Source organism: Borostomias antarcticus (genome assembly GCF_949987555.1).
Source record: "Borostomias antarcticus genome assembly, chromosome: 18".
NCBI classification, from domain to species: domain Eukaryota; kingdom Metazoa; phylum Chordata; class Actinopteri; order Stomiiformes; family Stomiidae; genus Borostomias; species Borostomias antarcticus.
The window spans coordinates 10,556,138-10,582,048 of NC_140251.1; the positions used below are offsets into that span (position 1 = coordinate 10,556,138).

Here is a 25,911-nt window from a genome sequence, read left to right on the forward strand (position 1 = left end):
CACTGTTGCCAACTTTCACACCAGTGGCCCTCGGGCAAAGCAGCTTTGCAGATTACCAGCATCTCTCTGCTAAGCTAGTGTACACACACACACACACACACACACACACACACACACACACACACGCACACACATCTATTCTCCCAGAGACAGGCGGCCGTTGCTGTGCAGGCGCTCCCTCTGTGAGCTCTGTGCCCGTGGGGTTTCCCTGTCTGTTGATGGGAGCAGAGGATAATCCCTGTCCCAATGAGGTTACAACAGGACTCATCCCCAGTCACTCAGCCAGCCAGCCTGCCAGTCAACCTGCCAGGCAACCAGTGTGTGTGTGTGTGTGTGTGTGTGTGTGTGTGCGCGCGTGTGTGTTAGAATTAGAGAGAGAGAGAGAGAGAGAGAGAGAGAGAGAGAGAGAGAGAGAGAGAGAGAGAGAGAGAGAGAGAGAGAGAGAGAGGACTGGTCAGGTCTTCTTCTAACTCTGTTCTCTGCTGTGCTCTCCATGCCTATACTGCAGTCACACCTCCAATCCTGTGATATTACCAACTACTGTCCCAGCATCACATCAGTCACATGGATGGTGACATACAACAGTTACAACATATATCTAGCAGTTTTTTACTGTAATATAGGTTAGCTCTAGGCCCTCCCTCTGTACTGTAACAGACATGGAGGGATTATGGGGTGTGTGTGCCCCGTCCGTGGACCTTTCAGGGGGGATGATGAGCTACTGGGATCATCTCACAATGGACATTTCCTGGGTCTCCTAGAGCTATTGGCAAAGTTTGATCCATTCTTAGCTGAACACCTTATTGCTGTGGTGGACAGTCTGGGGCTGGACCTGCCCAACTGTAGGGGCCAGTCATATGATAATGCGAGTAACATGTCTGGAAAGTACAATAGGGTTTATCTTAAAAAACCCACTGGTCCATTATGACCCATGTGCAGCGCATTCCCTGAATTTAGTTGGCGTCAACGCTATACAGTAGACAGCTTGGAGACATTGTGCACAACTGAGAGAGGTCAGAGGGCTTTTTAAGAGGGCTAGGGGCACTAGAGCCCTCTGACTACCAACACCCCCAGCCCTCCTATAAAGCCCTCTGACCACCAGTGTAATTAGGTTGTCAAATATATTTTTCGGGCCCCACCCACACACGTACACCCCACCCAAACATAAACGTATTGTAACATGCTCAGAGTTCTATTATACTGAGAAAGTTCCCACTGTTGGGCTGTCCAAGAATCTCCCTATGTCCTCTAAAGGCCAAGTTACAAGAGGCCAGAGTGATTGTAACTTTGACAATACGCTGAAGTACTTGTCTCCAGTAATGGGCAGCATTCCTTGCATTCCTCTCCACGCTTACATCAATTCTCCTGTCTCACCTCCACTGTTCATATATGACACACGCTCCGACATGGCCCTGAGATTGTGCATGTGATTCAATCCTCTCCGATAAATGTTTCCAGTCTCGAACTCCTTTGACCCACACATCACTGTAGAAAGGTGCACCTCGGTCTGCAAACTAATAACACAGCCATGCTCGTGGTAGTTTTATACCTGCCTTGGTAGTGGTGGTGTAATAAGTGTCGTAAAAACACCTGTTTCCTTGCTTTTCATTTCTGGGGAATAGGCTCTGTGCACCAGCTCCACTACTTCCTGAAAGTCACTTGGCATCTTTATTTCCTGTCCTATATCATTGGATTAAGTGATTAATCAGGTGTGCGGCAGACCCAGTGCACACCTGATTAATCACTTAATCCAATCATATAGGACAGGAAATAAAGAAGCCAAGTGACTTTCAGGAAGTAGTGAAACTGGTGCACAGAGCCTATGGGCCGGTAGGCTGGCATGGACCATTAGCTATAATATAGCCCTTGAGCTTTGCATCGGGGTCTGTGTAGCGCCATAGAGTCCCCTGTCTGTGGGAGGAATCTTATTAGGACCACAGCCAGGCACAGCGGTATCCGACTTCGGCAACGAAAGATCTTTCTGGCTCTCGCCGAGAGTCTCGGTGTAGCTGGCTAGAGAAGGCTGCGTGGATAGGCCTACTTGACTTGAGGACGAGCTTGATGCCGCCAAGCTGCTGCTACTACTAGGGCTTTCAATGTTAGCCTCCAGTTCGTCATTGCTAACACTAACATTGCTATCATTCCTGGCGGTAACCGTAAAAAAAGCGATCTAATTTGGGCAATTTTGCCATACACCCCTCTTGTGTTTTTTTTTATCCTTTTATTATTTTTTGCGAGCCACTTTTATATTTCGGTTTACTACACATTTTATCTTCAGGCTACCTAGTTATGCTACCGCAAACAGGAAAATTGACGTTGATGGACGTTGGTCATCCACGCAAGGTGCGTGTGACAAGGGTAAGGTCATTGGACAGACAAATCAATTGCTTGGTTACTTTGAAGAGGGCCCGCCACACCATTCTGTTTACACATCCATGGCATGGATGCGATCCATAGGACCCACCTAAAATATAAAGGTGGAAAAATCCATTCCTATACTTTTCTTTTTTGCCTTCTACATGGGCCCTTGATAGCTCTGGGCCCTGGGGCAGCTGCCCCGGTTACCCCATCGATATTTTCGCCACTGCCTCTGACTACCAACACCCCTGGCCCTCCTATAGGGCCCACTGACTACCAGGGCCCCCAGCCCTCCTATAAAGCCCTCTGACTACCTGGGCACCTGGCCCTCTACTGGACCCTCTTACTACCAGAGCCACCGTCTCAGGCCCTCTGACTAGAATAGGCCCCGGGACCTTCAACTACCCGTGCCACACGGGTATTTGAATGGCTGGGGGTCCTGGTAGTCAGAGGGCTCTATAGAGGGCCAGGGTCTCTGGTATTCAGGGGGCTCTATAGAGAGCCAGGGTCTCTGGTAGTCAGAGGGCTCTATAGAGGGCCAGGGGTCCTGGTAGTCAGAGGGCTCTATAGAGAGCCAGGGTCCCTGGTAGTCAGAGGGCTCTATAGAGGGCCAGGGGTCCTGGTAGTCAGAGGGCTCTATAGAGGGCCAGGGGTCCTGGTAGTCAGAGGGCTCTATAGAGGGCCAGGGTCTCTGGTATTCAGGGGGCTCTATAGAGAGCCAGGGTCTCTGGTAGTCAGAGGGCTCTATAGAGGGCCAGGGGTCCTGGTAGTCAGAGGGCTCTATAGAGGGCCAGGGTCTCTGGTAGTCAGAGGGCTCTAAAGAATTGGCATAAAAAAAAAATTTGACTGACTGGGCGTCGGCCCCATTGGCCCAGTCCGTAATCCGTCTCTGGTAACAGAGACTTGGAGCTCAATGAAGTTGTCTAATGAATGATTTAATAATAGAGGTGATAGAATCCCTTCTCCTCCTACTTACCCATTCTCTCTCACTCTGTCTGTTAGTGTGGGGATGTGTGTGGTTTGGTCTCCATGGTGATAAAGTGGCACATGCTGTTGTGCTTCTGTGCTCCTGTCTTCAGCGGATATGGGAGCGGGGGGCGGGGGGGCTCTGCTTCCTGTCGAGTATAGAGGTACCACTCGGCATTCACCTTCACACTGAACCCCCCCCCCCCCACACCCACACACCCTAGTTAGACCATTAGGCTAAAAGGTACACAATCCTGGCCTCCAGCTGTTATGCTGCTGAGGAGATGCCCTGGTGAGATGCAGTGTTCATGTCATTCAGCCTTTCTCATTTTGTGTGAGTGTGTGCTTGTGTTTGTGCGTGTGTGCATGTGTGTGTGACTGCGTGTGTGTGTGTGTGCCTATGTGTGTGTGTGTGTGTGTGTGTGTGTGTGTGACTGCGTGTGTGTGTGTGTGCCTGTGTGTGTGTGTGTGTGTGTGTGTGTGTGTGTGTGTGTGTGTGCCTGTGTGTGTGTGTGCGTGTGCTTGTGTGTGCGAATCTGTCTGTCCATCAGAGACAAAGAAGCCCTGCTGGTCTCTCGCCATGTAACTTTCCAACATCACACAGCCCTCTTCACAAACGGAGCCTGTGCCCGGCGCCTAACCAAGTTAGCCAATCACATGTGCCACTTCCGAGGCAACCCCGCGGATGAAGGGTCATCCATTTTGAAGAATGCTTGTTTATGCTCTCTTGTTTGTCTTGTATTTTCCTGAAAATTACCAATCTATGCAATTGCTCTCACATGCAGCACTAATTTGTTTTGCTGATGTGCCTGTTTTCAGTGGGGCGAAAGCATTTTAAATGGCTATGTTACTGAGGCTGCAGCCAATAATACAGAATTAGGTGGTGTGTTTGTGCGTGTGTGTGTGTGTGTGTGTGCACGTGTTTGTGTGTGTGTGTGTTTGTGCTTGTGTTTGTGTGCGAGCGTTTGTGTGCGCATGTGTGTGCGCACGTGTGTGTGTTCTGTGTTGGTTGTTTACCAGAATACAGAGCGGTAGAGCCACGTGAAAAGAGAGTTACAGAACTGTGGCTAGAAACAGACAGACAGACAGACAGACAGACAGACAGACAGACAGACAGACAGGCAGGCAGGCAGGCAGGCAGGCAGGCAGACAGACAGACAGGCATAGAAAGACAGGGAGGTAGAGAGATAGGGAGAGGGAAAGAAAGAGCGATAGACAGGGAGAGAGAGAGGGAGGGAGAGAAAGAGATAGACAGTGGGAGAGAGAGCGGGAGGGAGAGAGAGATACGGGGGAGAGAGAGAGAGAGGGCGAGAGAGAGAGAGACTTCCAGACAGTCTGGTGGGGTTTGAGCAGCATTAGCAGTGAGAGCTCACAGATCTGCTGTGTTCTAGAAGTCTCTCTCTCTACTGGGACAGCTGGACACCAGCCTCGTCTACGTCGCTTGCCTGAACGGCTGATTGATTGATTGATTGATTGATTGATTGGTTGATTGATTGAACGGTTGCTTGATTGGTTGATTGAAGGGTGGATCCATGTCTAACCTTGGCCCTGGTGACAAGGAGCTGTTTGCGAGTCCACACCTCAGTTTCATAACCAGATGGGTCTCTTAACAGTGATGATTCATTTGGTAACATCATCTACTGTATTAGGTGACTTGGTGGTGTATTCTCTTGATGAAGAGCACGTACATTCTACTACTGTACCATGTTGTCCAATTGTGATATCATATCTACCATGGGAGGAGCATGCTTGGGCCTAGTTTGACATCTATTCAGCGCAAAGGCTCTTTGATGTTTGGTGTGCCGCTTGTAACAGGAGCCCCGAGCGAACCCATAATCACCCGCGTGACGAACGATTTCCAGGAAGTCCGACGCCAAGAGTCATCTCCTCCATTGAGTTCTGCGTTCGTCCGGGAGGAACTGCAGCTTGATATTGTATCGCGGCAGACTTCCCGTCCGTTAACAATGCCCACCTGTCTGGGGAGCTCTCCTCTATCAGCCGTGGCGGGGGCGGACCGAAACGCACACCGGGAAACATTCCCCCACACACCTCCCCCTGAGCTGCACTGCGCGCTGAACTTTCACCACTTACTTCTGCTTCCTCGTCTGAGGCCAAAGTTTGTGGTTGACCGTGGTCTGACCTGTCTGTCTGTCTGACATCCCCCCTAGGGTTGGGGGGGGTGGGAGGTGTCTGGGCCCCAGCTCTGCTCTCAGCTTCCCCTGTCTGAGCCTGTGACACCCCCTCGGCGAGCACAGAGTGATCAGTATGCCTCTGTACACCTCTCGCTCCCCACTCACACGCAGGTAGGCAGGCGGAGCTGGAGTTGGCTGCAGGGGTGTCGACGGACAGACAGGGACGGGGGGGGGTTGAAACGTTCGTCTTTTCCCCGGACAGTGGAGCCGCAGTGTGGCGTGCCGGCGCACATTTTAAAACCTTTTTGGCTGTCTGCTCGGTGCTAGCTTGTGAATCTTCCTCCCCCTCCTCCTCCCCTCTCTCTCTCTCTCTCTCTCTCTGTCTCTCTCTCTCTCCCTTCTTGGCTCTGTCCTTACATCACCTGACTAGAGATTTTCTGCTCCATGCAGCAGTAGACGGATGAGTCAGGCTCGCATGACTCTCTCCCTCCATCCCTCCATCCGGCTCCTGTCTTTCCTCCACTGCAGAGCCGGACAGCCCTTCGCCGCAGCCAGCAGGCGAGAAGCCGAGGGGGGAGACAGAACCCTCTCACCCCCCCTCCCCCCTCCCTTCCCCCCTCAGCTGCACTCTCCATCAGTGTGTGTGTGTGTGTGTGTGTGTGTGTGTGTGTGTGTGTGTGTGTGTGAACGTACATGGTCAGTGTGGGAGGATGGGGATATGTTCATGTCAAACATGATACCATCGACAGTCACTCATACAGGAGGTGGTCAAACCAGGATGTGCCTCAGTGCTCAGGGCCCCAGTGTGGTCAGCTGTGTGTGTGTAGGTGTGTGTGTGTGCGTGTGTCTCCATGCTCGTGTGTTGAGTGCGAGCGTGCGTGTGCATACATGCGGGCGTTAGGGCTGTCAAATAAATAATTGAACTTCGACTTTGGGGAAAAAATGCGTAATTGCTCTTCAAAATGTAGATTCGGTTAGTAGGCTACCGTTACAGCGCAAAAAAACCTCCCGAATCCCGCCCATCTTTTAATTATGCCAAAACACATAACGTTAGTATTCATTCTTTTCAACATGGCCAAAAAACAGCAAAACCACTGTATCTACCTAGGTAGATTTATCTAGGTGGCGAGGAAATACCATACTTCCTTCAAATCCGAGCACGTCTTGGCAGCCAGCTGGCAACATTGTAATCAAGCACTGAATACGATCAAGTGGATCAGAACTATACGCTATTCCTCTTGTTTGTTTTCAGTTGGCTATTATAGGCATGATAAATGGAGCCTGTTTGCACTAAATGTCACCCAAGTTGACTGGGTATGAACGTTAGTTGAATACTTGAATCCTGTGCAAACAGAGTTCAGTTGGTGCTTGTCCATGATAATAGGCAACAAGCGCCCTCTTGTGGTTAGAAGTGGTTCCATTGTATGTATAATTTTCTATGCAAAAGTATATAATACCAATAATCAAATATATTCGATTTTCTGAAAGTATTTGAGAGAAAGTCGAATATCTTTTCTGAGCTCAGTTGAAATGCCTAGCGCGCGTGTATATATGTGTGTGCGTGTGTGTGTGTGTGTGTGTGCGTGCGTGTGTGTGTGTGTGCGCGCATGTGTGAGTGTGCGGGCTGAGCCAGACGGTGCAGGCAGACAGGCGTCTCTGCTGACTGCAAATGAGATGGAGTGTTTACTGAGACAGAGAACATCAGCAGCACGTGTACGCACACACAGACGCACACACACAGACGCGCACACACACACACACAAACAGACGCACGCGCTCCAACACAGATCAGCCCCTTAGGGCAGCCACACAGGCCTTTAGAGAGGACTCACTCTCTCTTTCTCACTCTCTGTCTATCTCTCTCTCTCTCTGCTGCCTCTTTCTCTCCCTCCCTCCCACTTTCTTCCCCCCGCCCCCCCCCTCTCTCTCTCTCTCTCTCTCTCTCTCTCTCTCTCTCTCTCTCTCTCTCTCTCTCTCTCTCTCTCTCTCTCTCTCTCTCTATGACAGAGGTTGATCGGTTGTCATGGAATGCTCCTCTGGGGTGGTTTCCATGGAGACCAGCTGACCTCTCTCCTCCGCTCCATCTGTGTGTGTGCTCTGTGGGGGAGCGCGCAGGTGTTCTACCTGCCGCACAGGTGCTGCGATCGCTCACACGGGTCAGTAACGTAACACCAGAGTGCGGGCCTCTCCCCCGAGACTGGTGAGGGGGGTTACGGGAGGGAGGGAGAGATTTGTTCCAACGCCACTCCCCTGCCTAACGTTACCCTTTCCCTTGTGATTTCCCAGCCAGCAACCTTCAGGTTGTTATGTAACATGTACACAGGCACACACGCGCGCATGCACACTATCTCTTTTCTCCATTTGCCTCTGTGTGTGTGTGTGTGTGGGTGTGCATGCGTGTCTGTGTGGCCTTCTCAGGTTGCGTGTTTGTGTGTGTGTGTTTGTGTCCTCCCAGGGGGGAGCTCATTCTGGAGGCGGCAGACTGGATCAGTACCTGCCGTTCCTCGCTCCCTCACATGTTGTTCTCTGGGACCTGTCTTTTCTCAGAATGCAGTTTCAACAATTATATCAATCCGTGCCGGTTATATAAAATCTAGTCCCTCGTGGATTTGCCTATTACATCGTGCAGTTACTCAGAATAGGCAACGCTGATGCATGCAGTAACGTAGTTAGCGTAGCTTACATAGTGTATCAGTGAGGGAACTCTCATAGGTCTGCCGTTGAGACTATGGTTTTGGTAACGTGTATTTGGACTAACAAGCCATGCAGTACTACATACCTAATAAACAAACAAACAAACAAGTACTACCTACCTACCTACTGGTCTACCTAACCATACAATGTACTTTATTTTTCAGAGGCTTTATAGATGCAAAGTACGGTTAGACTCTATAAGGATGATTGTTCTGTGGTTAACAGGAGGATATGTTGATGATCTGTGAATTAACAGAAGGATGTGTTGATTGTTCTGTGGTTAACAGGGTTGATTGTTCTGTGGATTAACAGGGTTGATTGTTCTGTGGATTAACAGGGTTGATTGTTCTGTGGATTAACAGGGTTGATTGTTCTGTGGATTAACAGGGTTGATTGTTCTGTGGATTAACAGGGTTGATTGTTCTGTGGTTAACAGGGTTGATTGTTCTGTGGTTAACAGGGTTGATTGTTCTGTGGTTAACAGGGCACCGTGCTCAGGAAGATCCTCCTCACACGCTACTTTGGAAATCAAAGGCTTCACTCTAAATCTGAGTTCGGGAGTGGGAGCGGCACAGCAGGGGTGTTCACCAAAACTTCCTCTGGAGGTACTGAAAACAACGCTGCAGTACACACACACACACACACACACACACACACACACACACACATACACCAGTACACACACACACCTGTAAACACACACATACTGTACACACCAGTATATACACACACACACACACCAGTACCTACGTACCTGTACCAGTACCCACTGTTTGACTGTGTCTGTCTCCCAGGGGCCTCCCCAGTGCTGGACCCAGACCGGCCTGGCAACAGCATAGCGGAGATCCAGTGTCTGCTGGACAGTGTGGGGGCGTCGGAGCTGGTCATCGACCTCATTGTCAGCACAAAGAACCTGCGTGTGTTTGAAGAGAGCATTCTGCTGGGGATCGCCCTGCTCCGGGGGGGGAACACGCAGATACAGGTGGGGCGCACGCAAACACGCAGACACATACACACACACAGGCATGCACATTTTCATCGAAATGGGGGGGTCGAGAGTCTGCCTGTCAAAGCGACTTAAATAGGAAGACAATAAATCTGTGAGTGTGGACCAATGGGGCCAATGGAGCGTGGAAATCTGATACTGTGGATACGTGTTTGGATCTGTGTGTGCATGCATTGACAGTCAGTAAAAAGGCAGCAAGCAAAATTGAGCCAATCAACTCGCTAGTCACAGTACATCGAGAGCCCAGGTCGTCATATTCCCCAAAAAAGTTTTATCCCCCCCACTTTTTTCAAATTCCATTTATTTTGCCTGGCACTCCCCACCGACCGCTCAGCTGCATGCTACGTTTCTCTCACCGCAAGGTAACTGCGCCAAGGTAATGAGAAAAACCTGCTTTGGATTTTCAGAAACGTGGCTGTTCTCACGCAATGAAAGCGGAATGGATTCATTTAGGGATGTGACTCGTTTCTGTATGGTTTTTTTTCTCACAGTACCACTTAGTCAGGTAGGAGTAGGACTAGTAGCTAATTCACTACATGGACTAGTTGCTAATTCAGCCCATGAAATAGTTGTGATGTGGCTGCCATTTTGTTAATTTCCTTAGTAAATGTGAGCATATTAATAGGTAGCCTACATTGCACTTAATATGGTAAATGGACTGCACATATATAGCGCTTTATATCCAAAGAGCTTTACAGTGGCCTCTCATTCACCCATTCACTCACACATTCACACACCAATGGCAGTAGCTGTCATGTAAGGTGCTAACCTGCTCATTGGGAGCAATTTGGGGTACTTGCACAAGGACATGTGGACAGGAAGAGCCGGGATTCGAACCGCTGACCCTACAGTCATTGGACGATCTACTCTACCTCCAGAGCCACAGGCGCCCCAAACTACTTTGAACTTTATTTTGTTCTGTCTAAAATAAATAAAATTGATTTATATATTTTTTAATTGTCATTTACAGTAGTAGCTTATTTAAAAAAAATCCCTGCATACCCCGACCCCCCTAGAAGGTCTTTTCTCTGCTCACGCATCCTTCTCACCTTTTTCCGCCCCTAACCAGTTTGCATGCCTGCACACACGCACACATACACACACACACACACACACACACACACACACACACTCACACACACACACACACACACACACACACACACACACACACACACACACACACACACACACACACACATTCATGCACTCACTCACACCTTCTGTGATGGCCTTTAGCCCTCATATCTGTACTATTTATTACTCATGATAAAGTTGCATTGTTGTGTTGATTTAGTTTTCTTCTTATCTTGTGTGTGTGCGTGCATGTGTGTGTGTATGTTGTCTTTCATGTTGGCATGGTGATGCCACAACCTCCCCGGGGTGATTAGAAACATCATCATCTGATCTTTGTCTTATTTGATTATCTGACACTCAAATCTACACTATCAACATTATCTAATATTGACATATCTACTGTCCTCTGTCTTCTCCCTGGTCCAGAACTCGTTCTACAACCAGCTGTACAAGCAGAAGAAGTCAGAGCGGTTCTTCAAGGTCTTCCACGACCACATGCGCCTTGCGCAGCAGGAGATCCGCTCCACCGTCTCCGTCAACATGTTTGAGCTGGGCAGCAGGAAGAGGGACGAGGACGGGGACGCCGTCACTGTCTGCTTCAAGAAGACGGGTATGGCCGTCAACTACTCTTGTCTACTGGCCCTGCTCCCAGGCCCAGGGGGAGAGGGAGAAGTAGAGAGAGAGAGGGAGAAGGAGAGAGAGAGAAGGAGGGAGGGGCGTGAGAAATGGGAGAAAGAGAAAGTAAGAGAAGGAGAGAGAGAGGGAGTGGGGGAGGGAAGGGAGAAACAGGAGGTAATAGAGAAGGAGAGAGAGAGAGAGAGAGAGAGAGAGAGGGAGAAAGCGAGGGAGTTTGGGATATGCTGAGTCACTAGGTCAGGGATGCTTGTTCTGACCCTATTAGTTTCCATGGAGACTAGTGGAAGGCGGGGAGATCGGGGGTCTAGAGCAGAAACAGGACGCTCGACACGACCCAATCAGAACACCGTCTGCTGTAATAGGCATGATACAATTTTGCTGTATCATTATTACTTTGATCTCCTGAAAGTTCTTTACATGATTTCCCTAAAAGAGGAGATGGGGTATGTAAACAATGTACAAATGTCACTCACAATGTTTGAGGTGCTTTCCTGTTTAGTCTAGATATTACAGTGCTTCCTGAGCATTTACTAAACAGGAACCTGGGTTTAGCGTGGTGGTCCTGCTTGCTGTGCAGCCAGAGGTCAGAGGTTATACCCATTCTCTTGAATGACACCAGGGTAACAGACAGCCTCTTGTTCTGCCACTAGGACCAGCGGGGCTATGAACCGTTAATGAAGAGAGTGACTACAGCTGTCTCTGGGGTTTTCCTGCCCCTGGTGTGTGTGTGTGTGTGTGTGTGTGTGTGTGTGTGTGTGTGTGTGTGTGTGTGTGTGTGTGTGTGTGTCTGTGTGTGTGTGTGTGTGTGTGTGTGTGTGGCGGGGGAGGGGGGTATTTCTCTGTTTCTGTTGTGTTTCCTGTTCGGGCCCCATGGCTGTGCTCACATGTCGAAAGGCCATGAGAGGGGCTAGATCACAAGTCTTATCAAAGCAGCATTGTACTCAGCCGGGCTGTATTCATGTTTCGCTCACCCCCCCCCCCCCCCCCCCCCCCCTCCCTGCACAGCCTCCCCCCTCTTGCACAGCCCCTCCACTGCCCCCACCCTGCCAGAGGGTCACAGGAATCACTGAGTCACGTACTGTAAGTCAGCGGAGGTCATGTGATCAGATCAGACTGACAAACAAGGGAAGCGTTGAAAAACAGTTCTGTCTGTGCACATACACTACACAGTGAGCAGCACACAAGACATACAAGTATTACTGCAGAACACAGTTTCTCTAAGCATCCGGGTGGCCAGTTTACCCCCTCTCCTTTCCTCTCCTCTTCTCTCCTCCCCCCCCCCCCTTCCTCTCCTCTCTACTCCTCTCTTCTCCCCCCTCCAATCTGCACCTCTCAGGGAGGGACTCGGGGCTCCATATGAGAGCAGAGATGCGTGGTCAGCTGAGGGAGGCCTCCTCCGCCACCTCCAAGGCCTTCTGTGCCTTCCGTAAGGAGCTGGACCCGGACCTGGAGGTGGCAGGGCCGGCCAGCGAGGGCCCCGGCGGGGCCGAGGAAGCCGCGGAAGAGACCCAGATGAGCCCGGCCATCACCATCATGAAGCCCATCCTCCGCTACCTCCAGCTGCTGTGTGAGAACCATAACAGAGACCTGCAGGTACAGTACTTGTATGGATGGACTGTCTGTCTGTCTGTCTGTCTGTCTGTCTGTCTGTCTGTCTGTCTGTCTGTCTGTCTGTCTCTGCCTGTCTGCCTGCCTGTCTGTCTCTGCCTGTCTGTCTGTCTGTCTGCCTGTCTGTCTGTCTGTCTGTCTGTCTGTCTGTCTGTCTGTCTGTCTGTCTGTCTGTCTCTGCCTGTCTGCCTGTCTGTCTGTCTGTCTGTCTGTCTGTCTGCCTGCTTGTCTATCTGTCTGTCCGTCTGTCTGTCTGTCAGAGGAGGACACATAGTCATCTTCATCTTCTCTTCTCTGCTGGTAGTCAGTGATTCTCATCTCAGTTCAGTGCCATACTATTCACACACCATATAATGACCATGGCTTCTCCTCCTCCTCCTCCTCTCTCTCTCTCTCTCTCTGTCCCTCGTTCCCCCAGAACTTTCTAAGGAACCAGAAAAACAAGACCAACTACAACCTGGTGTGTGAGACTCTGCAGTTCCTGGACTGCATCTGTGGCAGCACCACGGGCGGACTGGGCCTGCTGGGCCTGTACATCAATGAGGGGAACGTGGACCTGGTCCGCCAGACCCTGGAGACCATCACTGAGTACTGCCAGGGTCCCTGCCACGAAAACCAGGTAGGCTACTACCATTAGAACCAGGTAGGCTACTACCACTAGAACCAGGTAGGCTATTACCACTAGAACCAGGTAGTCTACTACCACTAGAACCAGCTAGGCTACTACCACTAGAACCAGGTAGGCTACTACCACTAGAACCAGGTAGGCTTCTACCATTAGAACTACCATTAGAGGTTCTAGCTGTATACATGTGAAGTGTTGAATATTATACCTCTAACCTCTGCTTGCCTCCAGTCCTGCATAGCCAAGCACGAGTCCAACGGCATCGACATCATCATCGCGCTGATCGTGAATTCTATTAACCCTCTGGGGAAGCAGCGCCTCGACCTGGTCATGGAACTCAAGGTAGGCAAATTTGTACACAATACACACACACACACACACACACACCATGAGAGCCCCCAGAGACCACTCCGCATGTTGGATATATACAGAGATACAGAGTCTGAACAACCACTTTATGAGGCTGCAGATGAGGCTACAGATGATGATGATAGCTTTCCAACAGTAATCTCTGTCTGTTTAATAGACCCCCTTATCCTGGATATGTTTGACAACAACAAACAAACATCTTTATTTGTCACGCGGTGAGACACACACACATCACATGGTGTAGGCGTGGTTGTTTACAGAGCTCCCGTCCTCATCATGATGGAGATCAGGAGGGGCAGATGTATAATATCTCAGTGATCTGTTCATCCGTATGCTTGTTGACTGGAAAGTACAAAGAAGAAAACGTCTGAGATGTCAGACGTGTTTTGCAGCAGTAACGGCAGCCACCCCTATGAAACGCTGGATAGGCTGTCAGTTAATGTGATCTCTGAGGCGCCCGTCTTACCTTCCTCGAACTCGAAGGAAAGCGGCGGTGCGGGTCAAGCTGCGTTCTAGAAGCCGCTGTGTGACAGCCTGGAAAATGGACTCATCTGTAAAGTCCGCCTGACGATTCGTGTGTGCGACAGACTCGCTCCGTGTGCTTTACCTGGCTCAAAACAACGGCATTCCAAACTGTTGCAGAATGTTCATGTGATGCTCGTCACATCAGTGAATTCATACACGCTCTGTTGCAGAACAACGCCTCCAAGCTCCTATTGGCTATCATGGAGAGTCGCCATGACAGCGAGAACGCTGAGAAGATCCTCTTCAAGATGAGGCCCAACGAACTAGTGAGTGGTTGTCATAAAGGGCTTTTCTGGAACACCAAACTTATCCCCAAAATTCCCAGAGAAGACACTTTTATGTTACCTACCGCAGTTGTGTGTTAATGTTGTGTGTGTGTCTGTGTGTGTGCGCGCGTGTGTGCGTGTGCGCGTGTGTGCGTATGTGCGTGTGTGTGTGTGCGTTCCTTCCAGGTGGATGTGATGAAGGAGACCTATGTACAAGCTCTAGAGACGGAGACAGAGGACAACGGTGTTTGGTACCAGATCAAACCCAAAGACGTGGGGCACAACATCTACATCCTAGCTCACCAGGTGAGTGTGTATGTGTGTGTGTGTGTGTGTGTGTGATAATGAGTGAGAGTAGAAGGTGTCTTCGCCCCCCAGGGAGCCTGACTCACTCCTGTCACCTAGCAAGGGGCCACCACTGTGACTCCATGTATAGGAGGTGGCACACATCGACCCAGGCTCGGCACACTATGTTGAGTCTCACAGGGATTGTTTCTCTCTTGAGTGTTTTCACTTCTGTTTTCGCCCACGGTAGACCAATGTGACAGACAGGGTATTTCTGGCTCTTCCAACTGACTAGTTTCATCATGACCAGCCACAGTTCTGGGACGGTCTGGAACTAGCAAAGGTCAACAACCATTGAACCATCTTCTGTCTCTGAAGTCGTCATACGACTATTATCATGCTCTCATCAGCTTGAACTCACAGTCACAACCATAGACACCAAAGGCAGATCGTGCTCTTGTTGAGCCAAGTGAGAAGCTGGCAGTTTGACCTAAAAAAAAGTACAAATGTCACAGCTAGATATTTACACCATAGGAATCCTGTATGAACATTAGTAGGCCTACATACTATGATGGGAATGAGTTGTGGGACTCTGGACTGAGCATGGATTCACTGATTGACTGAATTGACTGGATTGAACAAGTGAGACTGATTGAGATGTAAGCAAACAATAGACTGGTCAGATAAAGAGATGCAAACAAGATGAAGAAATAGTAACAGCTACAAATTAAAAATATTGTTAAAAAATCATGTCACACAGCACAATGCCTGAGTATGCATTAGCATTTTTATTCTGCATCCCCCTGGGCTTGAACTCTTGTTGAATTACCTGCCATGTGAGAAGCCATACTGTAGATGGTTTCACACTATGACTTAAACATCACAATTATAAGGGTTGCATGTACTGTAAATGTCACAGGTGCATGTAACATGAAGGTTTCTGCAGTTTCCACAAAATGTTTGTTAAAGGCACCACAAGGGGCAATAACCAAAACCAAAGACTAAACAATAAAACTAAGGTACACACTCAACAAGTGGAGAACAAAAGACACACCTGACAAGTTATGATGGGTCAGTTGTAGATTCCCCTGCCCCATGGAAATCATTATGTACAGAATTGAGTTTGTCCAGATCTTATGTAGCTAAGAAAGTCTCCTGTACACACAAGACATCAGCGTTCTCTAGGAGCTTGTCAATAACAACGCGTTGTGCTTTCGCTCCAGCGCCCCGTCCGAGGGGCAGTCCACGCGAGTTATAAGACACAACTCTCATAGTTCATGTATGTCTGTGTCGAGCAGCAGTCATCGAGTGCCCCCGCAGCAGTCCTAGGCTTACGTTCCTCATAAAAACGCCTTACATAGGTCCCTTCTGGCCACAGCTGTGGCTCGTACATCTCGCTTACATCTTTGCATTCGGCTGATACCTTGAAAGAGCTGTACTGATTATGGTCATTGTCTATCTTATGGCAGGCTACATCTCTAGAGAGTTGGTCTTTGAGGTAACTAGCCAGCGTCTCTGAGTCTAGGTCAGGCGAGAATTTAGTTGCGAACACACTCACCAGCTTCGTCTTTACAGTGTGTATGTTCCCCACAGCACCGGTTCCAACGATGCCGTACATCTTCTTCTCTCTGGGAAGATTCAAACGAGGCGTGTTCTGTGCTGTAGTATTTCCAGGAGCTTGCTTGCGCTCTCCTTTCTTTACTACACGGCTCCATGCAGGCGACGTTGCCACTTCATGCCTACTCCCACCAGCTGTCTCCTCAACGCGGGCATTCAGGGCCGTAGTTCCGGGCGCAGGGTCTGTGTTTTCTGCAACACGACGCCGGGTTGCTCAATGACACTCAAGCGTTAGTTCATATCTGCGGTTATCCCACGGAGATCATCGCAGGCACTTGACTGCTCACACATGGCCTTCTTCATAGAGGTTATGTCTGCGCTTAAGCGCTCAATTTTCTGAACAGGCAAGGGACATCAAGGCTGTTAAAAGTCACTGGCGGTAACTCGTCTAAGTGATGGGACACAAAGTGAAGGACGTTTTCACCAGCCTCGTTAAGTAGTTTAAGACAGGTCTTACCATCATTGTTTGCATCTTTCTGTGGCCCTTTGTGGGCAACACACCGCTGTGTCATGCCTGGGTAGAGTTCAAATAGGACTTTCTTGGAGCTTTCGATCCACTCATGTTAAAGGAGTAGTAAAGGGAAAATGCATGTTTAGCCCTGTTTTAAGGTTACTTATGATCATATACAATGGCTCAGATCAAAAAGTTGGCAAAACTAGCACTTTTGAGAGAGCCTGATAATTGCTCTACCACCGTTTAGGTCATACAATGGATGTGGGTGGGCACCGTGAAAGATCTTTCAAAAACATGTTAAACTCTCGATTTCAAAGACAAGAAGCTCACCGAGGGGGTAATTGGTGTCCGTTCGTGTTCTGACATCAAATTCGCCGCAAAGTATGAATCCTGTAGGGTTTTATTGATCATTTTATGAAATCCATTGACTTGTATTGAAGCGACCGTTGTAGATGTGTAGATCAATCAATAATTTGACTATCATCTTAGATTGAATTTCTTAGCTGTTAACAACCTTTATGGCATACACGTAGTTTCACGAAATGTCTGACCAATCCGACTTACGGTTTAAGAGGAGTTACTTTTTATGTTTTGCCAAATTTTCAAGCTATAGCCAGATTCATCAGGCAGAGACTATAGGTACATTTGTTCCACATGAGGAAAGACATAAGTATACCAAGTTTCATGCATTTTCGTTAAATGGAGTGAAAATGCCAGCATTTTGAAATTTGCGTTTTGAATTGGTTACTATAGCGCCACCTATGGATGAATCATAACAGGGTTCCTACTGCCGTAGGACCCCTAATAATATTATTGGTACATTATTTTTATACACCGCATTTCTTTCCATATGCTAAAAGTGCTACTGGGTGTAGCTCACCTCATCCACAACCAATGTGAATTCTAAAACAATTCTAAAACCACGCATCAGCTAAAGTAAATGATAAACGAGGGAGGGGACTGGAGATCAGTAGGCACTAGGCAGGATAAATAGATAGCTAACACATGGCTACATAACCCCAGATTTATTGGGTAACACCTGGTTGTAAAACTGGCCTGACATTTATCAAAGCAGAGAAGGCTCTTCCATCCTGGTCCCTCAGAATTACAAGAGGCACTCCAGGATTTTAACATTCAGATTCTGCTTGTTTTTGCATTTAATGGGAGTGTAGGATGCAGATGTTTCTGACCGTAATTAAGGCACTTCAGAGCAGAGCCGGCCTTAACCATCTGGGGGCCCGTTTCAAGAGCAATTATAAGAAGAAAAAAATAAATAAAATAAAAGACCCATATTCAATTACCATTGACCCATATTCACAACAGTGTGATTTCTTTTAATTAAGGCATGCTTTGTTATTACAGTGGAATCCGCTTATAGTGATCACGTCCGGCCAGGTCAAATTGATCACTATAAGTGGATGATTATTATAACCGAATTCAACTCAAAACATGTCATGTTTGGGCTTCTTGGATTCTGTGGGTCGAGTCAAATCCACTGATGCCCCTATCAACGTTTGTTCAATGTCCCTGACCGCTAGATCGCAGAATTGTTTTTTGTTGAAAAAGACTGTGCTTCACCTGTATCCAGCTCGTTCGGTTGGTCGGTCCACACAAAAATAAATACAATCCGATGCAATACAGTGCACGCCATCTCCTTGCGAAAGTAAGCTTTAGCTGTTCTGATGATCCCTGGTCACATGGCTGGAGAATTGAAGTTGTGTTCTTTGGCAGGAACTCAACTCGGATGTTTCTCAGTGTGGTGTTCTTCATATCATGGGCCGTACAGTTGTCAACAAGCAGCAGAATCTTCTTTCTCTTTTGGCTCAATTTGCGATCCCACTCCTTCAACAACTCCATAAAGTTTCTCACTGCTTGAGGAGACTACATAAGGTAGCCTGGGGAACAGCAAGCTTCTCTGCAGCATCTCGCTGACTAGTTTTTGGCAACTTGTCATATCGTTCGAGGAGACTCTAGTTTTCACTGAGAGAAAGCGCTTTTCTTTTTCCCGACATAGCTGCACTGCACAGTGTACGAAGCTAGGACAAGCCAGGTAGCTAGCTGAAAGCAGACGGGTGCCGCGAGGTGTAGTACGTAGGCTACGGTAAAAGAAAAGACCCAAAATGAACACTGTAAGCGGATTACATGATTACTATAGGCGATTTATTTAAACTGCATTTGTATAGGAATGATTCTGTCCCAAGCTTTTTGATCACTATAAGCGGATGATCACTATAACCGTGATCACTATAAGCGGATTCTACTTGTATTCATTTAGTTCAAACTAATTATTTGAACTGTAATTCAGATCACACAATGATGTTTGAAATGTGTTTAATCAACTTCGTAAGTCGCCAGGCCATTGGCTGCACGCATTGACAAGTGTAGGCCATGCGGCTGATCGAAATAAAAATAGATATTTGAAATACTCAAACGAATTATTGAACTAGACCTGTCGGATCTACTGTAAAAAAAAACAAAAAAACATTTTAACCGTATAGATTAAATTGTGCTCAATTTAGACTGTTTTCGTTGCTTATAGACTAGTCCGACTATTTCCGAAATTCCGACAAATGAACTTTTGGCCTGGTAGGATTATTTAACCCCAAATAATTGCTTATAGAGATTATTTTTAATTATGTGTTTTTGCTTTAGTTTGAGAATTTACTAGTTCATATTTTTGACACCGTCAGTCATGTTCTTAGTGAGAGGAAAGGGGGGACTATCTAATTATAGTCGGGGGCCCTAGCGAGGGCGGGGCCTGTTTCAGTTGAAACGGGTGAAACATAGCACAGGCCGTCTATGCTTCAGAGAACCTCACTTGCTACGGTTAGCATTAGCCACCTTGCTAGTGGAAAGTGTGCAGTACTAGACCATATCCAAAGCTCTCCAAAACGTTAAGGACATGAACTCGATACTCTTATCTGGACATCGCAGCAATTATTGGAATCCGAAAGCACCCCCTTGAACTACAGTATGAGAGTGTATAATATACCTATAGCTTATACCGTACAGCTTATACCATACAGTATACTGTACCTTACCATCAGGGATTTGACCCGATGTCCCTCTGGTTCCTAGCTGGCCAGACACAATAAGATCCTGCAGCAAAGCCTGCGGCCGGGGCCGGGACTGGACCCAGACCATGAAGAGGATGACGCCCTCAGTTACTATGCCAACCACACGGCCCAGATCGAGGTAGGCCTCAGTAACAAGATTGAGGTAGGCCTCAATAACAAACACTGTCAGGCCCCTTAGCTTTCCAGTGCCAGGGGACATGAAGGAGTAGCACTGTAGATGTACTGTTCCTGGTTAAACACAGTTGCCTCAAACAGCCCTACCACATACGGTACTCTTCAACAAGGATATAGATGATTTAAAGCCCTGTTCTGCAATGTGTTAAAGAACACCATTGCAGCCCCAACTGGCTTACACTGTTGTTCACTATCACAATGAATGAAAACATACAGGGTGGGTGGAGTCCAGTACTGCCCCTGAACAGCCTGTGAAGCTGTGTTAGTAAACAGAACTGACGCAGAGCTAGCTAGCTGTGGCTGCATGGGGCTGCTTCACACATTGCGGATCAGGAATGTAATAATTGAGTTACAAGTAGTCCTCTATGACATATGAGAACATATACAGTAATGGAGACGGTCAGATCAGTGAGATCTTCCTGTCCTGTCCCTCCCCAGATTGTGCGTCACGACCGCACCATGGAGCAGATCGTGTTCCCCGTGCCCAACATCTGTGAGTACTTGACAGAGGAGTCCAAGGTGAGGGTCTTCACCACCACTGAGAGGGACGACCAAGGCAGCAAGGTCAACGACTTCTTCCAGCAGTTTGATGATCTCTACAACGAGATGAGGTGGCAGAGAAAGATTCGCAGTAAGGCCGGCATGATGGAATATGAGAGCAATAACAATGGTCGTTAAGTGGTGATGGTGGTGATTAGTTTGTTGTGATGAGAGGGGATGAATTGATGGGTTTGCAGTAATGCAAATGACAATGAAAAAAGTGTGATAAAGACATGGATCTGTTGTTAAGGGAAATTAATTGTTGGATGACCAGGTCGGATACCTGTATTTATGTGTGTGTGTGTGTGTGTGTGTGTGTGTGTGTGTGTGTGTGTGTGTGTGTGAGTGTGTGTGTGTGTGTGTGTGTGTGTGTGTGTGTGTGTGTGTGTGTGTGTGTGTGTGTGTGTGTGTGTGTGAATAGAGAATCTGGCTCTATTTTGGTTCTCCCGCCACATCTCTCTGTGGGGCAGCATCTCCTTCTACTTGGCCGTGCTGGTCAACGTGGCGGTCGCGCTCTTCTACCCCTTCGGAGACGACGGAGATGAGGGTGAGCTCTCTTCTCTGCCTCGGAACACATTCCGGACATTTTGTATCCGTTTTCTGACAGACTAGTCAAGGGGGAGTGCTGTTTTGGATATCAGCCCTCCCTAAAAACTAGTGAAATTCCTGATTCTAGCTTATTTTGAATAACGGACACTTCTTCAACACTTCAGACACTGTCTTGCAAGGCAGTCAGCTGCATGCTAAATAATTCATCAACACCAAATGCCACCTCTTTTCACAACACCAATGTGGTTTTGTTACTCTTATTTTTTTAAAGTTGTTGTTGTTGTTTGTACCAGGTGTCCTGCCCCCACTGGTGTCCCTGCTGCTGTGGGTGGCACTGGGCGTGTGCACCGCCATGCTCTTCCTCCTGCCCAAGCCTGCGGGCCTCGTCCCCTTCCTGGTGGTGGTCATACTGCGCTCCATCTATACACTGGGTCTGGGCCCCGCCCTGCTGCTGCTGGGGGCTGCCAACGTGAGTCAGCCAGCAGGCTACACCAAGACTATCACTATCTCAGTCTACATACAGACTATCACTATCTATCACTCTACATCCAGACTATCACTATCTCAGTCTACATCCAGACTATCACTATTAGTCTACAGTCTATCACTATCAGTCTACATCCAGACTATAACTATAATTCTACGTCCAGACTATCACTATCTATCACTCTACATCCAGACTATCACTATCAATCAGTCTACATCCAGCTATAGCTAAGCTATCACTATCTGTCTACATCCATACTATCACTATCACTCTACATCCAGACAAACACTATACCTGTATATCACTATTAGTCTACAGTCTATCACTATCAGTCTACATCCAGACTATAACTATAATTCTACGTCCAGACTATCACTATCTATCACTCTACATCCAGACTATCACTATCAATCAGTCTACATCCAGCTATAGCTAAGCTATCACTATCTGTCTACATCCATACTATCACTATCACTCTACATCCAGACAAACACTATACCTGTATATCACTATTAGTCTACAGACTATCACTATCAGTCTACATCCAGGCTATACATACAGACTATCACTATCAGTCTTGTCATTGTATAATGCATTTCGTGCCATTTCATGCAATTCACATTTTTATTGCAACTCCAGATAGAGATTTCAGACAGAGATATTCTGTTTCCCATATTGGGTAGGGTGTAGTTCAGTGCTTCTAAGCCTGCTTTAGAGGAACTCTACAGGCAGCCCTGGCTTCCATTTCAGTCCACTTTTAAAACATATTATTTGAAGTTATTATAGGATAATATCAGTCCTGAGTCCTGATGCTCCTCCATTCAGTGTATCCATTGGACTATGACAGATATCAGTCCTAGCTTGATATGTGATTTACAGTACTGCTCTACTTCAGACGTTTACTTAAGATCTAATCTTGCTCTTCTGAACATGCATCAGAATGATGCTCTTCCATCGGAGCATGACAGATAACCCTGCTCCTCTCCTCCAGCTGCTCAACAAGCTAGTGTTCCTGGTGAGCTTTGTGGGGAACCAGGGCACGTTCACGCGAGGCTACCAAGCTCTGCTCCTGGATATCCCCTTCCTCTACCATGTGGGCTACGTCATTGTCTGCATGCTAGGGCTCTTCGTACATGAGTTCTTCTACAGCTTTCTGGTGAGAAACCACACCCACTCTTCATCAACCACATTAACCAATAAGATGGTAGACTTCAACATAAAACCACACCCCTTCTTCAACTACATCAACCAATAAGACGGTAGACTTCAACATAAAACCAAAAAGATCTGAAAAAAATGTCAGCCTTTGTGAGTGTATATAAACTGAACACAAAATTACACATTACATGCATTCGTAAATGCACTCGGAGTGTACCTGGAGTGCTCTCTGGTTGTTCGGAAATTCAGAGCGCTCCGAGCGTCCCCGTTTGAAAATTCAGAGCACTGCGCTCTGGGAGCACTCAGCGCACGCACTGGGTGCTCTGACTGAAAATGCGGTTTGCCAGAGCAAACTGACCGTTCGTAAATTAACTGATTTCAGAGCGCTCTATGACGTTGAAACCCAAGCACTCTGAAATCAGAGCAGATTCTCAGAGCGCATTTATGAACACACCCTCGGCCATCGTATCACTGCTTTGTGTGTGTGTGTGTGTGTGTCCTCCCAGCTGTTTGACCTGGTGAACCGCGAGGAGACGCTGCTGAACGTGATCAAGAGTGTGACGCGGAATGGACGCTCCATTGTGCTGACCGCCGTACTGGCGCTCTTCCTCGTCTACTTCTTCTCCATCGTCGGCTTCCTCTTCCTCAAAGATGACTTCCGCATGGAGGTGGACCGCCTTCCCAACCCAGGTCAGGAGGTTCAGACCAACCTCTCAACCCTCAATAGCTCATCCCCCACCGCAGCCCCATCTCTCATCTATCTGTCCTCATCACTATCTATCAGTCTACACCCAGACTATCACTATATATCAGTCTACATCCAGACGATCACTATCTATCAGTCTACATCCAGACTATCACTATCTATCAGTCTACATCCAGACTATCAGTATCAGTCTACATCCAGACTATCACTATCTATCAGTCTACATCCAGACTATCACTATCAGTCTACATCCAGACTATCACTATCTATCAGTCTACACCCAGACTATCACTATATATCAGTCTACATCCAGACGATCACTATCTATCAGTCTACATCCAGACGATCACTATCTATCAGTCTACATCCAGACTATCAGTATCAGTCTACATCCAGACTATCACTATAAGTCTACATCCAGACTATCACTATCTATCAGTCTACATCCAGACTATCACTATCGTCTATATCCAGACTATCACTATCAGTCTACATCCAGACTATCACTATCTATCAGTCTACATCCAGACTATCACTATCTATCAGTCTACATTCAGGCTATCACTATAAGTCTACATCCAGACTATCACTATCTATCAGTCTACATCCAGACTATCACTATATGTCAGTCTATATCCAGACTAACAGTATATATCAGTCTACATCCAGAGTATCACTATCTCTCAGTCTACATCCAGACTATCACTAAGTCTACATCCAGACTATTACTATCTATAAAACTACATCCACACTACCACTATCAGTCTACATCCAGACTATCGCCATCTGTCAGTCTATATCCAGACTGCAAACATGGCTGATCTAGGTTTTACCAGTTGTCAGGTGATTAGGCTGCTGTTCTCTGGTGATTGTACACTGTTCAGAAACACACACCCGGAACTCTGTGTGTGTGTGTGTGTGAGCGCGTGTGTTGGAACATAATGATGAACAAAGGTCACTGGGCTATTTTCTATTTTTTGCATCTTGCCTGACTTGTCTCTCAGTGAGCTGTAGAGAATCACTTTTGTCTATTTGTGTCATTCTGTCTAAATGTGTGTGAATCATGTATGTGTGGTTACTCACATGCCTGCTCAGCAGTGTGTGTGGTTTCAGGAGCGTGAGTGCATGAAACCATGTGTGAGTTTGTGTGTGTGTGTGTATTCGTACGGTTGTGCATACATGATTTCTGGCACGGCACTCTGGCGGTCAGGGAGACAACCTGTAATCACGTGCACCTGTTGCATAACGTGGTGCTGGCCGTGCGGAGTGCAACACAACTGGGTTATGTAACAAGCTCCTAGGCGGGGCTCTGTGCGTGTGTGTGTGCGTGTGTGCGTGCGTGTGTGCGTGTGCGCGTGTGGGTCTGTTGGTCCAAGGAAGGGCTGTGTCTGTTGTCCCTGGTCTGTCTAGCTGAGTGTACAGTACCAAGGGTGTTGGTGTGGTGTGTTGGCCTCTCTATACGTAGTTAGGTTCTCTGTGCACTATCCACAGTAGTGCCTTTGAACTTGTTCTTATTAACCAGAAGGGGTTTGCCATCATTTAAATGAATGTAACTTCCTTATTCCAGGGAAGCAGAGCTTCTTCAGTAGTGATGCTGGTGTTGACACCTGTTTGAAAGATGACACCTGTTTGAAAGATGGCCTCCCTGTGTCTGACCTCACTGGTAAGTTACACTCTCAATGATGATGACAAATTATACATTTTATTTGTGTAGTACTTTTCAAGACACTTTATTATATAATATGCAAAAATGACCTTTTTTCCTACTGGACTCTGTGCTTGTCACACCACATTGAGGCTGGGGCTGGGCTCAGTACAGGGGATGAGGCTGGGACAGAGGCTAGGGCTGGGCTCAGTACAGGGGCTGAGGCTGGGGCTTGGCTCAGTACAGGGGCTGAGGCTGGGACAGAGGCTGGGGCTTGGCTCAGTACAGGGGCTGAGGCTGGGACAGAGGCTGGGGCTGGGCTCAGTACAGGGGCTGAGGCTGGGACAGAGGCTGGGGCTGGGCTCAGTACAGGGGCTGAGGCTGGGACAGAGGCTGGGGCTGGGCTCTACAGCAGGGGCTGAGGCTGGGACAGAGGCTGGGGCTGGGCTCAGTACAGGGGCTGAGGCTGGGACAGAGGCTGGGGCTGGGCTCAGTACAGCAGGGGCTGGAGCTGAAAGAGGAAGATGAGGTGACTCACTCTGCTCTTTGTTCTCTCTCCCTGTGGATCTATGGATCACCTGCACTACACACCGGGGCGTGCACGTGACCTGGCCAGCCCCCTCACCCCCTCCTCCTTTGCTGCTCTGTCTATTTCCATCCCTCCATCTCTCACCCTCTCCAAATAGGCCTCCCACTCCCAACCCCCAATCTTTTATTTTTCACATTAAGGGGCTACCTATTCATCTGGCTCTCTGGCCAGGTACTGTACTTATGCTGCAAGCAACTACATTTGGCTTTTTTTTTAGGACATCAATCAAATCAATCAATCAAAGCTTTATTTATATAGCGTATTTCATACCCAGAGGCAACACAATGCGCTTTACAGAGAACAAGGGAGGTGGGCATACGACCCACTCTCTACATATTCCAGAGGGAAGCAAAAAAACAGTAATCACC

At 47.9% G+C, this 25,911-nt stretch overlaps 1 protein-coding gene across 1 annotated transcript in view; it reads left to right on the forward strand.

Moving 5' to 3' along the window:
• itpr2 (inositol 1,4,5-trisphosphate receptor, type 2) overlaps positions 1 to 25,911 on the forward strand; it is a 98,256-nt gene that overhangs the window by 56,063 nt on the left and 16,282 nt on the right. Inside the window, exons 38-52 of the mRNA XM_084452887.1 lie at positions 8,635 to 8,755; positions 8,945 to 9,132; positions 10,660 to 10,843; positions 12,206 to 12,462; positions 12,896 to 13,096; positions 13,334 to 13,444; positions 14,167 to 14,262; positions 14,449 to 14,568; positions 19,697 to 19,813; positions 20,308 to 20,500; positions 20,831 to 20,956; positions 21,252 to 21,427; positions 22,437 to 22,601; positions 23,110 to 23,293; positions 24,877 to 24,972. Of these exons, the coding sequence (XP_084309013.1) occupies positions 8,635 to 8,755; positions 8,945 to 9,132; positions 10,660 to 10,843; positions 12,206 to 12,462; positions 12,896 to 13,096; positions 13,334 to 13,444; positions 14,167 to 14,262; positions 14,449 to 14,568; positions 19,697 to 19,813; positions 20,308 to 20,500; positions 20,831 to 20,956; positions 21,252 to 21,427; positions 22,437 to 22,601; positions 23,110 to 23,293; positions 24,877 to 24,972 (2,335 nt within the window). The remainder of the gene's footprint in view (positions 1 to 8,634; positions 8,756 to 8,944; positions 9,133 to 10,659; positions 10,844 to 12,205; positions 12,463 to 12,895; positions 13,097 to 13,333; positions 13,445 to 14,166; positions 14,263 to 14,448; positions 14,569 to 19,696; positions 19,814 to 20,307; positions 20,501 to 20,830; positions 20,957 to 21,251; positions 21,428 to 22,436; positions 22,602 to 23,109; positions 23,294 to 24,876; positions 24,973 to 25,911) is intronic.